This window comes from Opisthorchis viverrini, assembly GCF_000715545.1.
Source record: "Opisthorchis viverrini unplaced genomic scaffold opera_v5_12, whole genome shotgun sequence".
Classification (NCBI taxonomy): Eukaryota; Metazoa; Platyhelminthes; class Trematoda; order Opisthorchiida; family Opisthorchiidae; genus Opisthorchis; species Opisthorchis viverrini.
In genome coordinates this window covers 3,296,594-3,320,157 of record NW_008751668.1, presented here as the reverse complement: position 1 = coordinate 3,320,157, position 23,564 = coordinate 3,296,594, and the positions used below count along the sequence as shown (strand labels likewise).

At 43.7% G+C, this 23,564-nt stretch overlaps 4 protein-coding genes across 4 annotated transcripts in view; 2 read left to right on the top strand and 2 right to left on the bottom strand.

The window, feature by feature from the left end:
* T265_01176 (hypothetical protein) overlaps positions 1-17,105 on the top strand; it is a gene marked incomplete at both ends in the record, with an annotated part of 49,435 nt that extends 32,330 nt beyond the window's left edge. The window contains 9 exons of the mRNA XM_009165137.1: positions 2,522-2,624; positions 6,052-6,161; positions 6,651-6,749; positions 8,999-9,286; positions 10,988-11,225; positions 12,392-12,564; positions 12,962-13,084; positions 15,036-15,107; positions 16,752-17,105. Coding sequence (XP_009163401.1) covers positions 2,522-2,624; positions 6,052-6,161; positions 6,651-6,749; positions 8,999-9,286; positions 10,988-11,225; positions 12,392-12,564; positions 12,962-13,084; positions 15,036-15,107; positions 16,752-16,904 — 1,359 coding nt within the window. The remainder of the gene's footprint in view (positions 1-2,521; positions 2,625-6,051; positions 6,162-6,650; positions 6,750-8,998; positions 9,287-10,987; positions 11,226-12,391; positions 12,565-12,961; positions 13,085-15,035; positions 15,108-16,751) is intronic.
* T265_01177 (hypothetical protein) lies at positions 2,758-3,147 on the bottom strand (the record flags this gene model as incomplete). The annotated part of the gene is made up of 1 exon (XM_009165138.1): positions 2,758-3,147. One exon carries the CDS (start codon positions 3,145-3,147, stop codon positions 2,758-2,760), a length of 390 nt encoding a protein of 129 aa, XP_009163402.1.
* Positions 16,823-17,188, bottom strand: T265_01175 (hypothetical protein; the record flags this gene model as incomplete). Its single annotated transcript, XM_009165136.1, has 1 exon — positions 16,823-17,188. One exon carries the CDS (start codon positions 17,186-17,188, stop codon positions 16,823-16,825), a length of 366 nt encoding a protein of 121 aa, XP_009163400.1.
* Positions 17,189-20,612: 3,424 nt separating this feature from the next.
* On the top strand, positions 20,613-23,232 carry T265_01174 (hypothetical protein; the record flags this gene model as incomplete). The annotated part of the gene is made up of 2 exons (XM_009165135.1): positions 20,613-20,816; positions 22,702-23,232. The coding sequence occupies 2 exons, from the start codon at positions 20,703-20,705 to the stop codon at positions 23,230-23,232; spliced, it is 645 nt and encodes a 214-aa protein (XP_009163399.1).
* Between the last annotated feature and the right edge of the window lie 332 nt (positions 23,233-23,564).

Genomic DNA, 23,564 nt, shown 5'->3' with positions numbered 1-23,564 from the left:
ATACCCTGCTTCTGTAGGCGGGTGCCTTTGTTCATACTCGCCGCTTTGTTGACCACGTTAACTAGAACAGTGTTGTGCTGTTACTGGAGACAAGTACCCTCAGTTTGACAGCAGTGTATTCAAATGGAGGGAAGTAAATGGTAAATCTTTTATTGATTTTAACGTGAGACAGGCTATTCAGCCGTTGAATTTTGACACAAGTACGTAAAGGTATGAAAGACTAAACGGATGAAGCACGCATGATCGGACTGATCGTCACCCACCCAAAATTCAGCATTACCAAAAGTAACCCATGTCGTAGCTATTTGGGATCGATCAGTTAACATAGGTGTGTTTTCTACAGTTCACAGACGGTTTTGTATATATATATATATATATATATATATATATATATATGATCGAAAATCGCACCCCATAAAGGTTGGACAGCTTAAAACTGACGCTGTTGGTGCACCGTCGGGCACTCCGGTCACATCCCAGTAGGGTGGTGTCTGCGTGGCAATTCTTTCAGCACTAAACACGCTAAGTATAAGTGATTCAGCACGGCCGTTCGTCCTATTTGGCGAATGAAAAATTAGCAGATGTGCATTCAATAGTGGTTATGTTTGACGAACGAGCACAGCAACAGTCCAACCCCCCTACAGTTGCACGTTTTTTTCCATAGAATCATGGTAGATACTGTACGATTCTCCTCTAAAGAATACACCTCAAGGGGGTGACCAAAGCTGCTCTCTCTTGAGGACGAATCAGCGAAGGGTGACTATCAAAGGTATTTTAGGATTTCGATACACATCTGGTTCACTATACCAAGGGTGCATACTTTTCAAACGTAAACAGTCCAACCGAATCCAATAAGTGCTAATCACTAAGCGACTATGATGATAACCCTGGCGCAGCGGTGAAATGTCAGATAAAGTATTATTCTGCTTAAAGGATCTTTATCAAAGGCTCCTATGAGTGTCGATGGCCATAAGATGCCAACGGCTCCAAATCAGAGCGGAACGAATAGGATAATGAGAGCATTCTGTGGGACTACCAATTCAGTACTTTGTTTTCTTGGGCAGCACTTCGGGGGATGACTAATGATAGTTATGTTGCACCAGGCTACTACTACATTTTTCAACCAGCGTTTGTGTGGGGTCATTAAGATGATTCACTTCTTCTGGAGCAATTTACCAGTAAATCTGGATCAACAGCATAGACCACTTCCATTACATTGCTTCCTCCAATAATGTTTGAGTGAGTTGGGATTCCAAGGTTTTTTTTGAGAGGAGCTCGCACCGGCCCAAATAATCTCTTGGGCCAGCGTGTTTCATTTTGCGGGGTTTCCCCATAAAGACCAGCGGTGTATATCATACCAATGTCCCATATATGAATGAATGTGAATGCACTAATAATACGATTATCGAAGGTATGTGTTCGGTTTTTGTGGAGCTGGAACTGGATCCTTTTACACAGACGCTTGGTCCCGAGTAAGACAAGGAGAGTAAGCGACTTTTCGGTTTGTTGTGGGAATAATTCCGATCAATATATAGCGCTCAGAGGTGGGCCAAGGATTCGTTTGAGGCTTTGAGAGACTAACCCAAGGTTATCTTTTACAATTAGGTCTCTTCAGTGTAAAGCAACTGTAGCATACCATGTATAATGTATACTGATAAGATAATAGTCCATCTGTGATATCTTTTCGGCTTTATGGTTGCTTTGCCATCCGGAGAAAGTAAGAAGGACGAAATACGGTCATGCTACCCAAGCCTACAAGAATGGTTAACCGAATACTGGTGTGAGGTTCCATTGAGTGATGCTTTTTCTGCACATAATCGTATTTGGTTGTAGTCCCGTCAAATAGGGTAAGAATCTCAGGTTTCTTGCCTATGATATCACTTGTCCTAGTACGATTTCCGGTACAGCAGGCCTGTTGCTTCCTACCATCCCCAAATGACCTTCGTTGCGCGTACTCTTATCGAACTCATACTGACGTCAGTTACGTGGTAGCTAATTAAGAGATATCCAGGAAAATACTCGTCGAAGTATACAGTGTACAGTGACAGGAGAGAATTCTACTAACCTTGAGGTTTGTGAAGGCTCGGGCCACTGGATTTAGGCCGACTATTTGTCATTGCTATTTACCACGAAGCACTTAACGTTTCCATTGGAAACCTTCCCCACGAATTGTACTTCCTCAAACGAGGTTACGTCATATCAAGCCTGCTCCAGGCAACTCAATGTGATGCGAAAGATAGCGCCACTCGCTTCCCAAAACGCTCACTTCCAACCTTGATTGTGTTTTGAAAATCAGAACACAGCTTAACGCCTTGTGATACTATATACTTATCGTATTAGCTGTCGTCCGTCAGACACACTGTGTTTGGTTCGGACATTTCTCTCGCATTGACGGCACTGTCGTCCGTCAGACACACTGTGTTTGGGAATGGTTCGGACATTTCTCTCGCATTGACGGCTTCCGTACCCCTCAGTGATTGATTTCTCACTCGACATTGTGTTTAAATTGCAAAATTATCAGGAATACGCGAAGCAAATGTACCAGTTTTTCCGGCATCAGACCTTGGATCTGTTCCATCGCGGAATCCAGTCGATCTCTGCAGTGGTCAGACCACAGAAGACCAGTAAGTTTTCTTTTGTTGATTAACCTAGATACTTTTTTGTGCACTCTGTGAGAAAAATGCCTCCATGGTATGGTCTCAAAAGCAACAAACTTTGAAGTCATCCACTTTAAATGATTCCAATGTTAATTGGTCGTCATTGCATCAATTGGGTTGTCCCCTGAGGTGCTTTATGTTCCCCATTGCTACTTGGATAATTCGTCAGTTGTGTTGCATTGACCACAAACTGTCCATGTGGACCTATTCTTTTGAGGTTACCTGTAGTACGATAAATTAACAGCGTCTGACCTTTAAAATTGCGAACTAGTAACAATACGATAGGGTTAGAGTCTCGTGAATGGACCATCACAAAAGCGGTGAACGGTAAATCCTTTGTTCGGACTATCCCGAGGCAAGTAACACCCCCACGGACATCCACGGAAGAGGCGTGTTCCAACCCGTCACCAGCAGGACCTGATGACAAATGCGCGATCCACTGATCAGAAGTTTCACTTGTGGGTGCTACGTAGATGGAAATCCCTTCCATACTTAAACCAATTTGACTAGGCGTAATAAACAGTTGATCTGTCGGTCAGTCTTCTCAAAAACACAATATTGTACAGTGTTCTCGTATGAGTCTCACAACTGGTTTCATCATGTGCAGTGATCATGCACTCAAGAGCATCGAGCTCTCCTCAAACTTCCTACAAGGAGGCTTTCTTCTTTTAATCCTCTTCTCACTCCTTATCTGTTAATGTTTTATGTCCCCAGTTGATCTCATTGACAAAATTGGCTCAATCCCCTGATCAGATCACCATTATCAATTGACGAAAGTTTACTCTACACTGGGATCCTTCAATACTCCAGGGTAGGCAGTTATCGTAGACAGTAATCCGAATTTGTCTCATTGGTTCTCAACACCCAGCCGATATCGGTCCCACCGACATCGGCAGTGCAACTTTCAAGACCTAGCTTTGTACGCAAACAGTTCCACGATTGGTTGCTATACTTCCAACCACAAAATCAACACGGGTTAGTTGCCGCATGGTTTGAAGTTATTTAGTGAGTTTGCAAGGACTGTACCTACATTTATCGTGCCACAACGCAGTCAGCTGGTCTGAGTTTGGAACATCGTTTCTACTGTGGCAGGTTCTATTATGCTGCAGTGTATCAGTCGGTTTCACTCGTTTGTTTAATTTCGGTTTGTTCGCCGGTCCATTCACCCACTTCTTCTAGCGAATGGAGGTGGCAGTTCCATATCCTGTACGTGTCTCTGATCCTGCTAGTTTTGTCAGCGACAACATCCGGTTTGTATTGAAGTCCTCTGTTGAGTACTGTGAGAGCAAACTATTATGCATTTGATGGAGTCCTGTGCTGCACCTTACGCTCCAGAGACGGGAAGAGATGATGATGTAGATTGAAGTTGTGTGTGGTCTGGCTTCGTGGTACATAGTCGGGCTGTGCGGCAGCATTTTATTCTTTGAGCTCGAGACAACTCGGTGGTCAAGGCGCCGATTTGCTGACGGAGCAGTCGGTGATTCGAACCCAACGCCAACATCTTGACTGTTTCTGTCTAGGCTGGGACAGTATCTCAGCTTTCGTGCTTCCTTCTGGTGTTACAGCCGAATGAACCATATCAATGACAGCATTCTATTATAAGGGACCGACTTCTAAGATATCAGAATTGGTCAGTAAAAATGATTTCCTGTAGTTGAGGCGACTATTTGTGATGAATGATATATGCATCTAGTTGAGTGTAGGTCTCGGTTAGAACCACCCAAAAACCTAAAATAACCTAGCGTCATTGGACATGTACAACTTGCTGGGTTTTCAGGTCTCTGTGGTAGCATCGCTTTCAAGAGGTCATTTGATAGTTTGACCCAGGTAGTCGCGCGCCCATTTCCACGTCGTATCAGTAAAGCTCTCACCACTCAATTGTATAGAATTCTGACATTTATGCGTACTATTTGCATTTTTGTGCACTGGTGCAGAACTCTTCCCCGCAGTTTTTGTCCCAATCCTCTGTTTAATTAGTGCATATTCCCTCCAGTCTAACCGTACATCTGTAGAGGCGTTAAGTTCACCGATCCCGTCACCAGTTTACTTCTGTTAAGTCAAAGTCAGTTGCCTGCAGCTAATGTCTCTCCATTGTTCCTATTCTAGCTACTTGGAACACACAACGCACATTGGAGACAGCGGTGGCTGTGGCCGATCCCGGCAGTCTTGTTTTAGTTCAGAGCCCGGAAGCCAGTGTACTAAATCAAGTCACAGAGGTGAGTTGAGTATTGTTCGCACGCACCTAATCCCTTCGGCTTATACCTAAACAATGCAATCTATCATCCTGCTTCTAATCAGGTATCCCGAGTCCCTGTAAAATTTGGCCTGATTTTTGAAAATCAGAACGTTTAAATCTTGAGAGGCTTAAATTTGCCTGCATGTACTTCAGGGCCAAAACAGAAGAGTGCTCTTCGTCACTGTTGAGTTATTTCTGTTGGATGCTCAACACAGTAGTTCCGGCCCAAGGATGATGTTCTACATTATACACTCGTCCCCAGGTTGATATTTTGAAAAATTCAACCCCAGCTAGAAGTTTGAGTACTGTGAGAGCAAACTATTATGCATTTGATGGAGTCCTGTGCTGCACCTTACGCTCCAGAGACGGGAAGAGATGATGATGTAGATTGAAGTTGTGTGTGGTCTGGCTTCGTGGTACATAGTCGGGCTGTGCGGCAGCATTTTATTCTTTGAGCTCGAGACAACTCGGTGGTCAAGGCGCCGATTTGCTGACGGAGCAGTCGGTGATTCGAACCCAACGCCAGCATCTTGACTGTTTCTGTCTAGGCTGGGACAGTATCTCAGCTTTCGTGCTTCCTTCTGGTGTTACAACTAGGTACTGAAAGAATGTTACAGCCGAATGAACCATATCAATGACAGCATTCTATTATAAGGGACCGACTTCTAAGATATCAGAATTGGTCAGTAAAAATGATTTCCTGTAGTTGAGGCGACTATTTGTGATGAATGATATATGCATCTAGTTGAGTGTAGGTCTCGGTTAGAACCACCCAAAAACCTAAAATAACCTAGCGTCATTGGACATGTACAACTTGCTGGGTTTTCAGGTCTCTGTGGTAGCATCGCTTTCAAGAGGTCATTTGATAGTTTGACCCAGGTAGTCGCGCGCCCATTTCCACGTCGTATCAGTAAAGCTCTCACCACTCAATTGTATAGAATTCTGACATTTATGCGTACTATTTGCATTTTTGTGCACTGGTGCAGAACTCTTCCCCGCAGTTTTTGTCCCAATCCTCTGTTTAATTAGTGCATATTCCCTCCAGTCTAACCGTACATCTGTAGAGGCGTTAAGTTCACCGATCCCGTCACCAGTTTACTTCTGTTAAGTCAAAGTCAGTTGCCTGCAGCTAATGTCTCTCCATTGTTCCTATTCTAGCTACTTGGAACACACAACGCACATTGGAGACAGCGGTGGCTGTGGCCGATCCCGGCAGTCTTGTTTTAGTTCAGAGCCCGGAAGCCAGTGTACTAAATCAAGTCACAGAGGTGAGTTGAGTATTGTTCGCACGCACCTAATCCCTTCGGCTTATACCTAAACAATGCAATCTATCATCCTGCTTCTAATCAGGTATCCCGAGTCCCTGTAAAATTTGGCCTGATTTTTGAAAATCAGAACGTTTAAATCTTGAGAGGCTTAAATTTGCCTGCATGTACTTCAGGGCCAAAACAGAAGAGTGCTCTTCGTCACTGTTGAGTTATTTCTCTTGGATGCTCAACACAGTAGTTCCGACCCAAGGATGATGTTCTACATTATACACGTCCCCAGGTTGATATTTTGAAAAATTCAACCCCAGCTAGAAGTTGTGTAGGAATGAGTTCCTTAATGCTATCACACTCTGTCGATAGGAGGCTGAGGTCGGGGATACAGTATCTTATTTGGCACTTTTTTTGCTACGGATTGCTGTGCTATGATAATTTTTCAACGGTTCTTTTATCATCTTTCCACCCTAACCCTAATGCATATGATTTCTTCAGATTGTGGACGATTTGCTGAACAAACTTTGCCAGTTGGTTGACACTGAGGAACAGTTTATCACGCAGTTTTTTGACATGCATCAGAAGACAAGTGCACCGGTGAGTGGGATAGGTTGAATTTGGTTATCATTTTCAACGGTTTATGTCACAACGTTGACGGTGTGTTTTCGAGCCGACTTAACTCTACATCTTCCGGACCATTCAAACATATGGCTATTACAGTTCATTCTCGTTTGGCAGTCACTCTTTCNAAAAAGTTCCGTGATCTTAAATGATCAAGCATCATAGAACATGCAACAGTAAAAAGTGTTCCCACCTCTAACAGGCTGATCGCATTGCGGCATGGTGAACGTAGATGTAGTCCTTGCAAAACTACTGGTGAATGAGTTCAAACCATGCGGTGACGGGCCCGTTCATGTTGATGCCGCGTTTAAACATTCAACAGTCAACTGTGGAACCGCTTATCTGCAAAAAAGCATTTCCACACTTGGAAATGGTGATAAAACTGCTCTTTACTGGAAAGAGATAAAGAACACTGCAATCCGGTCGTCGTATCTTGAAACCGACGTGAGCTATAACAAGCCAATCAGCCATTGGGGGTTAATAGGCATCCAGGCGAACGGAGCGTTTTTGTCTGAAGACGAAGGAGTGAACTGGACAAAGGTATCCAAAGGCATCAAGTGTATGGAGATTTACCTCATAGGAATCATGTGTTATCTTCATTTTTTCGGTAGGGTTGGAGGGTTGATGGGGCGGTGATTCTCATCAGCTTTTGGAGTATGTTTGCACATCCGGCCATTCAAAGTCCTTGTTTATAAAACTAGTGAACTGTGTATTAGTGATGTCACTCTATTTTAACAACTGGTCAATGCAGCAGAAAGAAATATGCTGCCAATAGGATGTATGCTCTTAAGATATCAAGGGCGGAAGTCGATTGGGGTTGAGAAAGTCTCTTGGTTCCTTGGAAGTAGACGGCAACTTTGCGTTGAGTATTTCATACAGGAGGTAAATGCTGACGCCAAAATTTTCTTTATAAAGATATTTAATGCACCCCCGCACGGAAGTCTGTTTCAATCTTCTCCGATATGATACATTAAATGCATTCATGACGATGTAAGATGAATTCGCACGAATTTTTTGTCGATATTTGACTTCTGTAAACAAGTTTCTGTTTCATGCCGCCTCATATAGTAATGTGGCATATCTTCAGACCTTGAACGGTGAGTTCTTGCGTGCAGCTTCATGCATGCTGGTAAACTGTCTTAAGATGAGGAATATGATATCATCTTTGAACAACTCCCTACTCACAACAACGGCAGTTGACGAAAAAGCACTTGCTGATTGTCTTGTTCAGCAAACCAGTCGGTGATAAACAGGTTCGTTTGAGACCGAACCGCGGGTTCGTGTCATGACAAACGCGAACTGCTGTTGGCAAAAGCCCCCTTAACCGGGTGATTATGTACTCAAGATGTTTATCCCCATTTTCGGTCACTTCATTTTCACCCGTTTTCTGTTACTAGGCTGATTTAAGATCATTGGAAATTGCCTCACCAGCGAGGCAGTCACATGATCATCAGTTTTCAAGGACCACTAGAAGGCAGGTAGATACTCCTGTACATGCGCTGAGGCTGTTTTTCTAGAAAACAATGTACATTAACCTGAATTTCACATTCATCTACTGAAAACGTATTTTCATTCGCCGTTTCCAACCTGAGCAAGTGCCGGCATTTCACTCTACGGTCACTTTGCTGATGCAGTTTCATCAATCACGCCTATTTTTGTTAAACCTTTACGAGCTTTACCAGCGTATTTTCTCATCTCTTCCTTGTTTCCCGCATTATTGATCCGTCCGCCCGCGGTTTACCGTTTAATGTGAATGTATTTTCGTCTGATTGATTCCTGTTCATTGTCACGACATCAAACAGTTCACTAACCCGTCGTGAAATTACCTAAACCCAGCTGATCTCTAATGACACATCATGGGCTCCAGATAAAACCGGTCATATGTAGCAAAAAAATTCTCAGCACCCCATCTTTCATTTATGCTCTGGTTTATCTTATCTGCGGCAGACTGTACACTCAGTGGGTTTCAGTGATTGACTGCTCCATATCTGGATAATTCCCTATTCGTACAACGACCAGTTCTTTGATGCATACCAACCGCTTTCCTTAACAGAAGGTATTTGATGACAGTAGAAGTATGGTCGCCTTGCAAACAGTGTAGAAGTCTGCCGGTTGCAAGTACCATGTACTGCTCCACATTCGGCCGGTGGACCTTGTCCATTTGATTACCTGCGACTACACTATCACGAATGTTTACTGCGTCAACTGATTTTCTTTATCTGCAGTCTGTGTACAAAACTTTGGACGATGTGGGTTCACTGACAGCAATAATGAGCAATCTATTCCGCGACCTCGAGTCGGACACTGCTAATTTTATCACCGGGTGCGAGCAAATCCTACCCATTCTGGTAATGCCCATGTTAGTTGCCTTCTCGCGACATACGGAGTCCGACATCAAAGCTTCCTCCTCTTCAACCGAAAAGACTGTCAGTTCACGGGAGCCTACTTGGTTCTCTTCGCAATACATGGTGCGCATGATTATGACATCCAAACGGGCGTTCAACAGACATATTGTGAGTCTCATTTTCGCTCTCTGTGATCGTTTCATCCCCGTTACGACAGTTGAGTTGAGCTGATAGAGAAATTTCCATTACCGTAACTGGAGTGCTTATCTTGCAGACAAATGAGGAGACCGGAACTTAGTAATTCAATCTTATCAGAGCTATTCTTTCTTCGGTGCCGCTCTTGGGGAAACCACCATACCACATCATCATCATCAGCTGTAAGGACCGCGTGCTATGCGTGCAGTGTTTCTGGCTGGCACAGCATTGTTCACTGGTGTTTTGGGGAGGTGGAGTAGACAGATGCGTATTGGGGGCGGTCGTTGATGTAGGTGATGCGTAAATATGGGGTTATAATGTGTAAACTGACTGGTTTTTGTAATGACTGGTGGTTACCATTTTTGTAGGGTCTGCCTAACCGAGCTCAATTTTCATGTTTTTTTATTGTTCCCAAGTTGGCATTCGATTTTACTCGTGTAAAATGCAGCTGTCGAATTCGCACTACTACCAGCCCTCTTCTTGTATTTTCGTCTAGTTCCATCTCTGAATATTGGTTTATGGATTCAAGATAATTCAGACATTCTGAATAGTTTAGTTAGTGTTCTTTATCCTTTTCCAATGTACTCTGTATTAAAGCAACCCTGTCCTAGAATGGGACGATTTCAATAATCTTGTCACAGCTTCATTGGTGAACTGATAACGTTAGATAACTTGTCGAATGCACTACATTACATGTACAAGAGTTTCGTTTTTTCGATGAAAACGTTGAACTCGGCGTTTTCACGGAAAATGCAAAAACTTATAACTACATCCGCGGTAACCGTCTTGCGGTTTCAGCGAGCTTAGTTACCGCATGCTTAGAGTTGCACCCAATTAAAAAAAACGACCATATTTTCCGCAGTTTGTTCAGTTCACTTCGTTTGTTTTAATCCACTGTTTGCCCTGTTCGACCGAACTTCAGAGACCTATTGGCCAGCCTTTCATCAACCACTTGGTTTTTCTTCATCGTCGGGGAAACCCTCATTTTCCTTTCAATATTCGGCTCAATCGACTTTCTGAAACTGACTTCTCAGTTTTTAATTGCTCAGGTTACACTAGTGTTCATCTGTTCTTCCGTATACTATTTTGCACTTTTTCTGTTGGACGCCCTTTTGTTTGTCATAAATCTAAAGTGCGTTTACAGGTTACCTGTTACCTAAAAATCACAAGCCTTTGTCCGAATGGGTGGAACGTACATATGCCTATATCGTGAACGATCGCAACGTTGATCTGGCTGGCTGTTATGCTGTGAGAAACGAAGTCGGGAGCTCTCCACCATGTTCGTTACTTGTTAGCCCCTTATCACCGTAGTGTACGGAACTCCACATCGTTGATAGGTATAATGATGAAAAATAAATCGTTTGCAACACGGCGCTTTCTCATCATTTGTTTCCAAACATACTTAGGCGAGTTGTCTATTTGTCCATTTAGGGCTGAAGGCCTCCGTAATTTCCAGATGCAACTGATGTAGAAACCTTTGATTTTCTTCGTTGACGAATAATTATAGTCCTCATCGTATGTAGCAGCTCATTCATGATGCCTAATGGTCTGGTGCCTTCTGTCTTTTCTTATTCTCAGCTTTCCCGTCGGTTTTAAGTCTTTTTCACAGTTCGCTAGTTTGCCAAACAGAGTTTTCCAGACAGTATTCCATTTGAAACTTTTATATTTGATCAGGAACGGATGATTCAGTCGTTCAAAGAGAGTAAGCCGAGCAAGAGGAGCCGCTGTGGTGTCCTGCAGATCGTACGTGACTACGTCGAGTTTGCCGAACGTTCTATATCCGTCTTCTCTCGTAGCACTCGTCTGGTGGACTTGGAACGAGCCCACGGTGAACTAGTGCGTACTATGATGACCCAACTAGAGCAGATCGCCTCACAAAGCGTCAAAACTCCGCGGGAAGTTGTACAGTTGGGTAGGTGGCTTGCTGAATTTCAACGCTATTTCTGTGTTGTATGAGTTACATAGTATCGTTCCTTACGTGGACTCAGAAGAGTTTGAATTTCTTGTGACTCTTCGGTTTATCGCATGCGCTAGAGCGTAGTTCAATCTCTTCCGTGGGGAGGGGCACAGCATTTACTTTATCTCTAGTTACTCGTATACGCGAAGTAGCACATTGTAACACGTTCTTTCGTAAAATGTCATGTTACTAGCAAGTTGGACGTGTGATGCAATATCAGTTTCAAGTTCTATCGTATAACTCTCTTGCTCTATCGCATTGAGTATACGTAGTTCCTTTACCGGCAACACCACATCTGTCCCATAACATAAGATAGGCATAATCCGTGGCGGAGAATTTGTTAAAATTAAAGTGGAACACGGGAGTTGTGTGAGGCTGCAGCCCCACTGCAGCAGCCTATACTGGGTGCAACGTTCAGACAGACATCTACTCTTCATATGCGTCTGTACATTTCCCTTTTGAACCGTTAGCCACAGTGTGAAGTCATCTGGCTGATTCAACAGCGCAACCCGAAAAACGCCTGAATTATCACAACTAAAACGTCGAGTGTATTCTTGTCCATCAAATCAAATCACCCAGCTGCCGATAGGTTGTGGTGAGAGTGAAACGCGAGTTCCCTGCTCTGCCCCGCCGGAGGACTTTTCACACGACAATATTGCGGTTGCAGCTCCGAAAAATTCCGCATCCATCCAAAGTAGTTGAAATTGATTGACCTATTCACACTCGCCACCGATACCTGGCTTCTTGCAACGTGTGTGCTAGAGCATGACAAAGTGATATTGCGCGCTAATGGCATAAAGGTGACATTCCAGTCCAGTTGTTTGTTGCCACTGGGGAAGAGGCACATATACACACTCCATTGTCATTTCATTCTTACTATTGTTACTATGATCATGATTCCTTTTATAGCTCTTGTTGAAACGATGGTTTTAGCTTCGCGTATGGATATAGGAATTTCTGTTTATCATTGGGAATCGGCCCATCTGCGGTATTCAGGCATGTCAATGTGAAAACGAGATAGATACATACAGGTGAAATCTTGCCCTCTGCAAAAAGTTGGGGTCAAAGCTGTTTGGAAATGTAATATTATCTCAACCCAATATAAGATTCATTTTTTCTAGATTCTTCCGTTATCCTACCCATTGTAGAGAACTACCACCGGTTGAACGATATTTTCCGGCGACTGAAACTAGCTGGCATGGAAGAATACCGACAAGAAGCAAAGAGTCGTTATGCTCGCGCTCTGCAAGAGTACACCAAAAATTCCATGGGTCGTCCACTGGAGAAGCTTGCGGTGAGTCACTTTTGCTTGTTTGAAAGTAATTCGTGTTGCCACTTGCTAAGCTGTTGCACATTTCTGCACGATTTTCCTGGCAATGAAATCTAACTTCCTGTCCGTTCCTACTGAGTTTTGGCAATAGATGACCTACGATGTTGTTGCCTCATTGATGCTTCATTGTTTGAGGTTATTTTTGTTTCAAATATATCAGGAGTGATGGATTCTGTGCAACCTGTACTCTGCTGACAGTGTCACAAGCCAACGTTATAACAACACGGGTCCAGTCAATTGTTACATGAGCCGCATTAGAGAGCTTTGCTTCACTCACCTGCTTCATACTTTTGGGACACTTTTTTTCAAGTACTCCAAGGTTCTTCTTTGATAATATCTTTTTGTTTTTCTCATGTTTTAGACATTTTTTGAAGGTGTTAATGCTGCCTTGGCGGCAGGCGTTCGCCCGGAAGTCATCCAATATCAGTTTGCATTCTCAAAACAGGAGCTACAAAAAGTGATTCGGGAATATCCTGGGCGCGAGGTAATTGACTCTCCCTTGTTCTTAATTGCGGTGTTGTCGATGAGCATTCCTCTTTATGATGCGCTCGTTTGCCTTCGAATACTTTGAGCTCTTCGATCTTATTGTTTACAACTCCCCACAAGTTCGCTTACTCGTCACATGTCGTAATACCATAAAGGACTTTTTTTGAATAACTCAGCAGCTAACGAAGTAGATAGCACTGAACAACTCAAAATCGAGTGCAAATTATTACCGAATGCTACCGGATTAAACAGTTATTGACGGGCAGTAACTTCAGCTTTGGTCATATCACTTATATGGTTCATCGCTTTCGCTAAAACCTCATTCTGACAGTTAGCTGAGTTGTTCTGCATTCAGGTCTTCAATCTTTTCACTGCCTAAACGTTTTCATGCATTCTGTTGGCAATACAGGAGTCCGCCTCATAAAGTCACAACAAGTTCATATTGTCAGTGCAATCTAGCTCGGAGTGTAAACGTATTCAGGTTGGAAGGAGGCACTTCAGATATCTTGACTCATAAAGTTACCGTCTGACAAGAACTATCGGAGCTCTCTCCAAGGCTACACACTATGATCTGAGTTTCATCTTTTACATTGGAACTTTTTTAGGGGATTGTGCCCAGGGTTGAGTGCAATGTGACCAAATAGGTGATATCATCTATGTGAGTTTCGGTATTTGGAATTCGCCCAGCCAATTTTATTAGAACTAGGACTCCCGACGGAGAGCGCCATGAAGTACGCTCTGAGGGACTTGCCCGCCACGGGCATTAGCTCACTTTCATATAGGATGTGCCCCGTCTTAACTTCCACTGCTCACGAGTGGAGTACAAAATTGATCGTCGACAGTGATGTGCGGAGCAAAATGGCTCAGTGGCTGGAGGGCGAATTTAGTGACCGAAAGGTCCGTTGTTCGAACCCGACCTCTACCGTTTGACTTCCTCTGTCTAGGCTTGGGCAACCTGGCAGTATCCCAGCCCTCGTCCTTCCTTCAGATGGCATGGCAGCTAGGCACGAAAAGGGTAGTACAGCTGGACGTTTTCTTTTTTCCTACTCGTCAGCTGGATTCGACCGTTGTAGTCTCCCATGCTTGCCACATTGAAACTCCACACGTGCCTTGGGAATTTAACCGCAATGATTTAGTCCGTGTTTGAGTACATAGGATGTTTACTGAAGTGCATTTAATCCAAACGGCAACATTGGACTTCCTAACGGAAGGGACACCGGTTTTATTGTTTGCTCGCGGAAATGGTAGATTGGCAGCAGATCTTTCCTTAACGATACCAAAGAAGGTCGTTTCCAGTCACATCCGCTCAATTATTCCTACTTACACGTATCTAAGTTTAACACCTATCTATATTATGCTGTTTTAAATTTAGATTTCGGAGGTTCTCGTCTTCATACCTGGTTATGTTTCTTGTTGATGGACATGATCTTCCTGACTTACTGGATGTCCCACACGACATGCTGTCACGCCGCGGTGCATTCTCGTGATTGCCCGACCTAAATCTCCTACACATAGGCTGCGTATCTGGCCCCAACAACTCACATGTCCATATATGTGTGTTCACTTGTTCTCTCGGCACGGCAATTTATCCAACTGACTGCTTAGCTAAATGCTTTTGCGTTTAGCATTCGATTCGAGTGTTTACACCCTTCAATTTTTACCCGGCTCCGTATGGGTATTTTCAAGTATGGTTGTTTCAGATTCGGAGTACAACAACAAACAAGTTCAGTCTTCTCATCTATGGCACAGTTGATATACAGCTCGATGCTAATGTTGGGCTGACATGCTATAAGGTTTTTGTATGCCTAGATGGTGGTCATCGAAACGGAAGGGGCGGAATCGAATAATTGGTATCCCGGTCAGTGACCCCGAAACAAATTACTGCCAGATAATGTTCTTCCAGTATTAATTTCTGCAATCAGATAACGGAAACTTTTTTCGTCTCCCAGGTAAAGCGTGGACTTGAAAACCTTTGCAAAAAGGTAGAAAAACATTTATCCGAAGAGGGGAATTTGTTTCAAGTAAGTTTTCCTGTAGATATGCTCTGTTGTCACTTAAATGTGCCTGTTTTTCCTCCCCTATGTAATGAGGTTGATTATGATAGTCTTTTTATTGCTCGCGATTGTGTTCTTTCGCTAAACACCGAGTCTTGCAATATTCAATGGTTCGACCTATTCGTCAGCTCCAGTGATAGCTATTTTCAACAAGGTGAAAGCCGAGCCGTTTCATGTGCTTTCCATCATACTGTCGAATCTTTAGTTATTTCTCAAGACAGCCCTGTTATCCTTGACTCGGCGCCTGTCTGTAACCCCCATCAACCAATTTGGTTGCTGTTTCGACTCCTCCTGTAGAGTGCCACCTCATCAGACTTTCGTGGGATGGTCCACCAGGGTCGCTTTGTTTGTTCCATTCAATTGTGTTTGAGTTGCGGACTTGTGCATGCTTATTTGTCAACATCCGGATAGCGAATTTTCCTGGTTTGTTTCCAAAAAACACTCCTAATTGCTTGGAGTCATCAAACAAGCATTCCGTTCTCAAAATCCAGAGTTACGGCTCTTCCGGTATGGAGGAATTGTAAACATCTATGGGTTTTCAGTTACACATTGTCTACGTCACAGTTTCTGCCGTTCGAAAGGATCCATGAAGATAAACACTCGTCCCGGTAGACGGTAGATGGTCGAGCCACTGCAGCTGATGGTGCTGAAAGTTCTCCTCGATCTGTGTGTGCAACCAAACACCCATTTTCGAATTACCCCTTTACGAATCCGTTGACGCCATCCGACACCCTCAGCGCTTCTGAGGCATCGTTGGTCAAAAACCTGAAGATGCCTCACATCATCTGTTCTCACAGTCCATATCTCGCAACGGTACAGCAGCCTGAAACACACTACTCTTGACACCCAGAAATATGCCTTCTCTACTCGCGAACTGGCTAACGTGATTCGTACGTTGACTTCATCGGATCCACTTCTCAGTGCTAGTACAACTTCCAAGATATGTATAACTGTCCAAACCTCCAATGCCCCTTCTTGAATTATGAGGAAAGTGTTGCCATTCGCCGCTGAGTAGTTATCAGTGTCGAGGTTGTTTTTAGAGAGCTTATCGAAGCCCGAGCACACCTCGGAGGAGCTGCGTGTTCCGAAGACCTTCAACTCGAATGTCGTGTCAAACATGGGGCGGATCACGTTAAACAATGGTTCCGCCTTCCGATTCACATACCATTTGTCTCCCAACCTGTTCAAACTAGTTGGTCACAGAGACTATTGGAATCCATCTATGTGACTCTGCAACTGTGGGTCCAATAGAAGCTTGTGCTACATCTGAGCTTCGTTTGGTCCACGAATGATTCCACTCCATAAACCTGTTTGACATCGACGCAATTCACTCGACTCCGCGACCCATAAGTCCTGTTACTTTTGACCCCTTTTTTGGATTGTACCCTTAAATTCATTTCATCACTTCCTGCGATGTATGAGTGGTATTACATCTGTGATGTGATTGACCGGAGAGTCACTTACAGAAAACAGACACAGTAGTCTTTGTTCCGCTCATGAGTTCTATGGTCTCTTCAGTCAGTAATCACTCTTTACCACGAATAACGGCAGCCCGTGTGTTTCACATTCCTTGTTCACCGACAAAAGTTCTCCCTTGTGCTCTTGATCTAGGTTGTCTGGAGATCTATTCAAGCCAAGTTTTTCGAACAGTGCGAACAGTTCAACACCCTTATCGCTGAGTGCTACCCCGATTCCGGAATCTCACTAGAATTTACGATCGATGATCTACAAGCGTACTTCACTGATATTGCACGTTCCCGTTGAACCGATGGGGATTGAGCCAGCTTACTGCGCCACTTTTCATCTTTTTGTTCAACTGGATGCATGTAACCGACTTCTCGCAACCAGAGTTTAGTGCACAAATGCTCAACTCCACATGCACGCCTTGCTACCGCATAATACTGTGATGTAACTTTCAACTTACCAATCATGATTTTATATTTGAATAAAATGCCTTTAACTTTTCCCTTCAGTTTTTTCGCCATCAACTCTTGAGCGTCCAGTATTATTTTAGGCTCGTCTGAATCTGGTTCTAATACAGTTCTCATTCTATATCACTACTTAAAAAACGCAACTTTGGTCGTACTCTTTTCATACAAAATGTCATTCGAAAACAGTCGAACTGTTTGTTTTAGATACTGCTTCTTTGGCAGGTATTTGGAGTCGAAAGGATCTACGGGACCTTAATGCTATACTCATTGTACATATTTATACAACAGAAGCAGTCGTTAGGTGTCGAATTTTTTCCACTAGTTGTGATTTGATGGGGTTACAGCAGCCCCCATTCGAAAATGAAATTGAAATCCAGTTTGATTACTTGATCGTAAAGTATAAGGTTCGTCCAGTTCGCCTCGAGTCTTGCTACCAATTTAGGCAGCTCTACGATAGTGGAAGCCATTCGAGTTGCCAACTACCCTACTTTGTTCAGTGATTTTAATGCAGGAAGTATTCCGAACGTGTTGAACCTGTAACCATTTACCACCAATCCAAACCTTGATTTTGATTTTTTTCGCGTTATGCAGCATCCGAAAACTACGTCAGAAAAGTTGGGTATCATAAGGATGCCACCGTAATCCCTGTTTGGGATCAGCTGACATGTTCGTCCTGTTGAGAAATCAACGGGATTGGTTTTGACGGACAAAAATTAGATGCTGGTGTGCACCTTATTCTGATGAACACAACACCCGTTGCAACCCCCTACGTGGCAACCATAAAGCACCCAAAGATAATTTAGAACCATAACAGCGAAAAAGTAACTTGTAGGCATTCTGTAGGCTTTCAAGAGCAACGAAAATCGATACTATGCTTCAAGACCTTCGTTCCAGAGAATTCTTACTGCGCGGTCACATTATCGGTACATGTGGGTGCTTGGGACCTTTCACAATCTGGTACACTTAGCAACAAATGTTCTGAGGAAAACTATCTGATGGAACAGGCAGATGCTAAGTGGGGTACATGTGGTACAGTAGTACTTTTGACAGATTTGAACGTAATTAGGTACAATGGTGACGGATCAAGTAAATGCACATCAGCCCGTCAAGAAACACACCAACTGCTTGTTTAACTCCTCAGGTTCCAATGCATGATGGTAAATACTCAGCTATCCCTTAGGATTCTCCCAGGAGCATTGAAACGGAACAGGTCAGTTGCACTACTAGGCTGCACTCACTGTTCACCATTGGTCAAAGCCAATCTGGGACAATCACTATGGTCTACCAAGCGTGTGTTGTTCAGTAGGAGAATAGCTTCGCGACTACATTCGGTCTACTGGAGGCCGACCGATAAAGCGCACAAAAACCAGTGACGCGCAACCACACCACCAACTCACAATACACAGACTAACTTAACGACAAAAGTTTCTCTTGCAATAAGCACTAAATTTTTGACTTCCAAGGTAGTCCATGTGTTTAAAATCGAGCGGGTTTTGTTCAACTGGTACCGTATGTTTTGAAAGAGGAGATAATTTCAACTTGGAAATACAACAGTTACTGGTCGGATTCAGTCTTACTGAGCTTGCTGTGCCACTGAACAACTAAGTAAATGATACTCATTGTTACTCGGTAGTCAAAGGAACCAATGAGGGTAGAAATTAATCAACCACAAGAAGGGCTGAAAGGTGAATAGGGTGGTGAAGGTCAGTGACAGTCCAGAGTTTGGTTGGACGTATTAGGGAGCGCATGTGCTGGTCGGATTTGCAACTACTGAAATCTGGGCAGTAGTTGTTCCTTCATACACTTAGTTGTGTGAAGGTATTTTCCCCTATAGTTTCCAGAAAATTCAAACCACAACAGCCCGTTCACTTCCTGTAGGAATTAGCAATTGTGTGGAGTGTTTTTGGAGGAATTAATGTAGTCCATTCATTGCCGCCCGGTCATCCCATTTGGAAGTTTGTACCAAACCTCAGAGCACTTTCTCCGAGTTGTTTGCTAGGGTTCAAGCAGATGCCCAACTGAAGCAATCCGTCTTCTTCAGATGCGTTGAGCATTTTATTCTGTGGCTGATATACGGTGGTAAAAACCGGGCATCCAGATTGACACACAGATGGGCGTGCTTGCTTGTCACACGTGATTAAAGCGGACAATACACTAGAAAATTACGCGTGACCGAAGCAGCATAGGCAATGCTGTTCCGTTTGCCACACCGAGAAGTGGTCAGTTGATGTGATACAGAATGAAATGCTGGGCTAAGTTCGTTACGATCTAAGCGAGTACAATCAACGACTATGCTACTTAAGAACGAGTGCACTATTCCCCAGCTATGCCGAGAGCCCAACCACTCCTGGCACAGTGAAGACGACGGGACACTCAGAGAAGAGTTCTACTGTCTCAACCAAAGGCAAAGTGCAGCAGTGGCAACGTTGAATATATACGTGTTTTGAATGACCTTGGGGAATGGTAAGTTTGTCATAACATACAAATTGCACCCGGTGAATACTAGAGGAGCGCTGCCTTTTTCAATAGTGTGCAAAATGGCGGGAAATGAGCTGAAATTCAAATTTCAAATTCTCAGAAAATAACTCAACAAGTAAGCGGTTTTGGGGATACTGATATCCCCAACATCTCATGCGGGAAATATTAGTAACAGGCCTTTCTGGGATCAATCTGGAAAGAGGCCGTTGGAAGTCAGCAGTGATCGGTCCAGCTTCCTGGGTGAAGATTTCAGTCCTATGCTAACACATTCTGTGTGATCCCCAGCTGTATCACGTCAGGCCTGATCGGCTGTGTTTCAAGCGAGAAGGAGTTCATCACATCGAAGAATAATGGAGAGATAGCCTTTCTTGATTGATTTAATTTTGTGGATGGGATTGTGAGTGATGTGACCGAAAACACTCCAAGATTTTTCTTACCAGGAATCTGTATCGACTTGTTGATGAACGATCACCCATAAGGCAATCAGTAAACAACAACAGGGCAAAAGAATTTCGCTTGCGCGCAAATGACCTATCAGAAGCATACGTAAGCGAAAGCAGCTCTCGGTAGATAAATGTCCGTCGAAAATTCTATGGTCACTGAGCGGTCCTTTTGAGAATTCGTTGTCGCTTGTCTTTCCCATTAATTCGATATGCGTAACAGTATTAGTGGGAGTAAATTTCACACTAGAAGTTCCTCTGTCAGAAGACCACGGTTTGGCGAAAACGGTCAGTCAGCGAATTAAGTGTTTCGGAGATGGATCTGTTCACACACTGTCACTCATAAAGAAATAACAGGTGTGATATTAGTGCGAGCCATTTCTGAGAAAACATATACCTGGACCAAGGTCCGGTGATGGTGATGCATGATGACCCGAAATCCGCTTTCTGATAGCATTAGAAAAACATAAATATTCAAAGGCGATTAGGTGAACGAATTCCGCATCTAATTTCCCGCGCATATGCCTCCAAAGCTAGAATTTCGATATTACTAACGAGGTCTAAATTGGTTGCCGTACTCTGGCGAAAACTCTCGCTACATTCGCGCTTCCACAGCATACTAGCCATCAGTTCACTTCTACAATGATCCCGGAAACTCGCCAACTTTCATCACATCAGTGCACACGGCCGCATCTCCTCAGTGCGCACGCGTTATGCAATATGGACTCGTGGATCCTGCTCTCGCCTTGGGTATGTGGCCGGGTACACGAACGAAGCGAACTTTAACAACGCCGTCATTCGAGTACGAAGAATGCCATTGCAGCTCGGTCAGTCGATCAGAATCACACTACATACCGTCTCATCTGAGCTGGATCAAGTGACACGAGTGTGAACAGCTAGAGTTGGTCAGCCCCATATGCGGCCAGGGGGCGAAGGCACTCCGGAAGCAAGGAGACATCCGGTTGAATCGCCAATGATCCTGACAGCACGAGTAAAACAATTCTCTAGGTTTCCGTCAGTCACATCGCAGCACACTCTAACGCTCTTGGAAAACGCGGTAAATATTGTGTAGATTTTGGAAGCAAATTGTAGGCTCGTTCCGAGCATCTCAAATACGGCCTATCCGATTCAAAGAATAAATCGTAATCATCATTAAAAGTGGTCAAGACGCAAACTTTTTACCCAGCTTCAACAAACGTTGGTTCTGTTCACCGAGTTATCAGAGGATACTTGTAGTGTGGAGTGTGAGGAATCGAGCAGCAGTGAGGCTTTGACCATGTCCCCCCATCTGTCCGCCATCCTTATGAGGTCTTGCAGCACCATCAGAATCAAAGCTTGACTCAAATTCGCTATTCTCCATAAGGTTGTGTTGTTCTATAACGGTGACTGTCTTTAATTTGGTCTAATTTGATTTACTTAAGCGCTTCAGTGCATTATAAATCTGCAGCATCTAATGAAACCGCGGCTTCCCTACTAGCACAGATACGCCTGTGATCGGGTCACTTGGAACAATAATTCAGAGGAAGCAGGGTTCGTCAGAGCACTAATGAGTGCTTCGCACCTTGAGGTAGGGTTGAATTAATTTTCCAATCAAAACAGTGGTCTAGTTCGATCGTCATCGTATAATAACTGCCGAAACGCGGTATTCACGGGGTTGTGAGTAAATAGAAACATCAGATGCGCTTTGTTGCTGAACAACAAGCAAGGCAGAACAAAATGGAGGTAGATGGGCTGTTTAACGCTGAACGTTCTGGACATACCTACAGCCGTACTAGAGAAGAAAAAACCTAAGTTCACCAACATGGATGTGACATTGGTCAGCTAGTTTGGTCAATTGTGTCCAAAAACTAAATTCCGAAGGAATGTCGAGCCTACTTGTCATGTCAGTTATAGACGTTGTCCCTTTACTTTAGTGTGGGTGAAATATTATCAAAAAGGGTTTGTACACAGCAGCGGTCAGTTTAGGGTGCTCATTAGCAGATTTTCTCTTTCATACAGAAACGTGACTGAAGAAACAAGCGATTAGACCTATTGTGTGCTTCTACAAAAGCTGCAGAGGGGTTTAATCCGGTCCACAGAATGTTGAAGATGTTTGCCGCATTTCCGGGGCTCAAACGTTTTAGCACCTTCCTGTGAGGAATTGACTTTAACGGGCATTGTATAGCGTTTTCGTTTGGGAACGATCACCATATTGGAAGGGGTTTCCTTACCTCTTCTAAGGGTAGAGCTCCTTTTTAGATATTGCATGCTGGTTCAGTGCTGATGAAGAGGTGTTTTGAGGTTTTTTTTGGAATTATCCGTCTTGGGGAAGGTTTCATTTTCTGTGATTGTTGTGGTTATTGATAACTGGCATTTGCCCGCGACATTTCAAGATAGAACATACCTCTTATTCTTGGTGGTAAAAGTTTAATGGGAAAACGGTTTGGTGCTGATGTGAATTCGTTGTACTAACAACCCCTGAATATCGGTATTTTTCCAAAAATTCCATCTTGCCACCACAACGACGTCATTTAATGTAGCGAGACTCGTAACCGATCTGCTGCATGTAAGGGGACTACGGTTAGCCCAACAACCAATCAGGGTGACGAGATTGCCTGCAATCCATTGGCCAATATTTTGACAGTGGTTACTGAATTTTGATTGGATTGGTCAATGGTATGCGCCCTATGATAACCAGAATACTTCGCTTGACGAAATGAACTTGCCAAAAAGCCACCGTTCCTTTTGGATATGATGGAACCCTGTTGCACAGGATTTTGTCGAACTCCGTCTTCCAGTGCCAGGTCGGTACTGATTGCAGTAGACGATTCTCCACCGTCTAAGAATGCATTTAAATACTACATGAGGTGGCTCAGTCGATCGGATGATGCTGTCACACTGTATTATGCCCTGGAGCCAAGTTCACTCCCGTCGGTCCCGCTCACCAACCTTGGTACAATCCCCCATGATGAGTGGTCAAAAATAATTCACTCCAAGTTAGAATGTGTGAGACGCCTGGAATCCCAATATGTGACTGACCTGCAAACTAAAGGATTGAATTATCAGTTTGTGTACGAGACAGCCGATCAAGTTGGAAAATCCATCGTGTCAAAAGCGGAAAAATATCGCGCGAGACTAGTGGTTATGGGCAGTCGTGGACTGGGGGCGTTGCAGCGAACTCTTATGGGCAGTGTTAGTGACTATGTGTTGCACAATGCCAGCACGGCAGTTTGTGTCATCCCGCACAATGTTTCCATAAATTAGAATCCATTAACACCTAATGTGGTCTCTATCCATCTTTCAACGATTTTAACCAGGAGTTTCTTTTTGATGTCATTGATGTCCGTAGAATGTGAAGAACCGTCGACACCCTGTATTTTATTGCTTCCAACGGTCTTCATCCGTCTCTTTACCAAATGACATCTCTAATACTTTCCGCAAAAGTGACATTCCGGTTATTTTAAAAGTACAGCGGTGTGGTCAAACAGGTTGCTTTTACTATACTAGTAGTCACACCAGCTTTCTTGGGCTTCTTTCAGATGATACAATTGTAATTTCTCCGGGCTCCTCTTGAAGATTTTGCTAACTTCAAACTT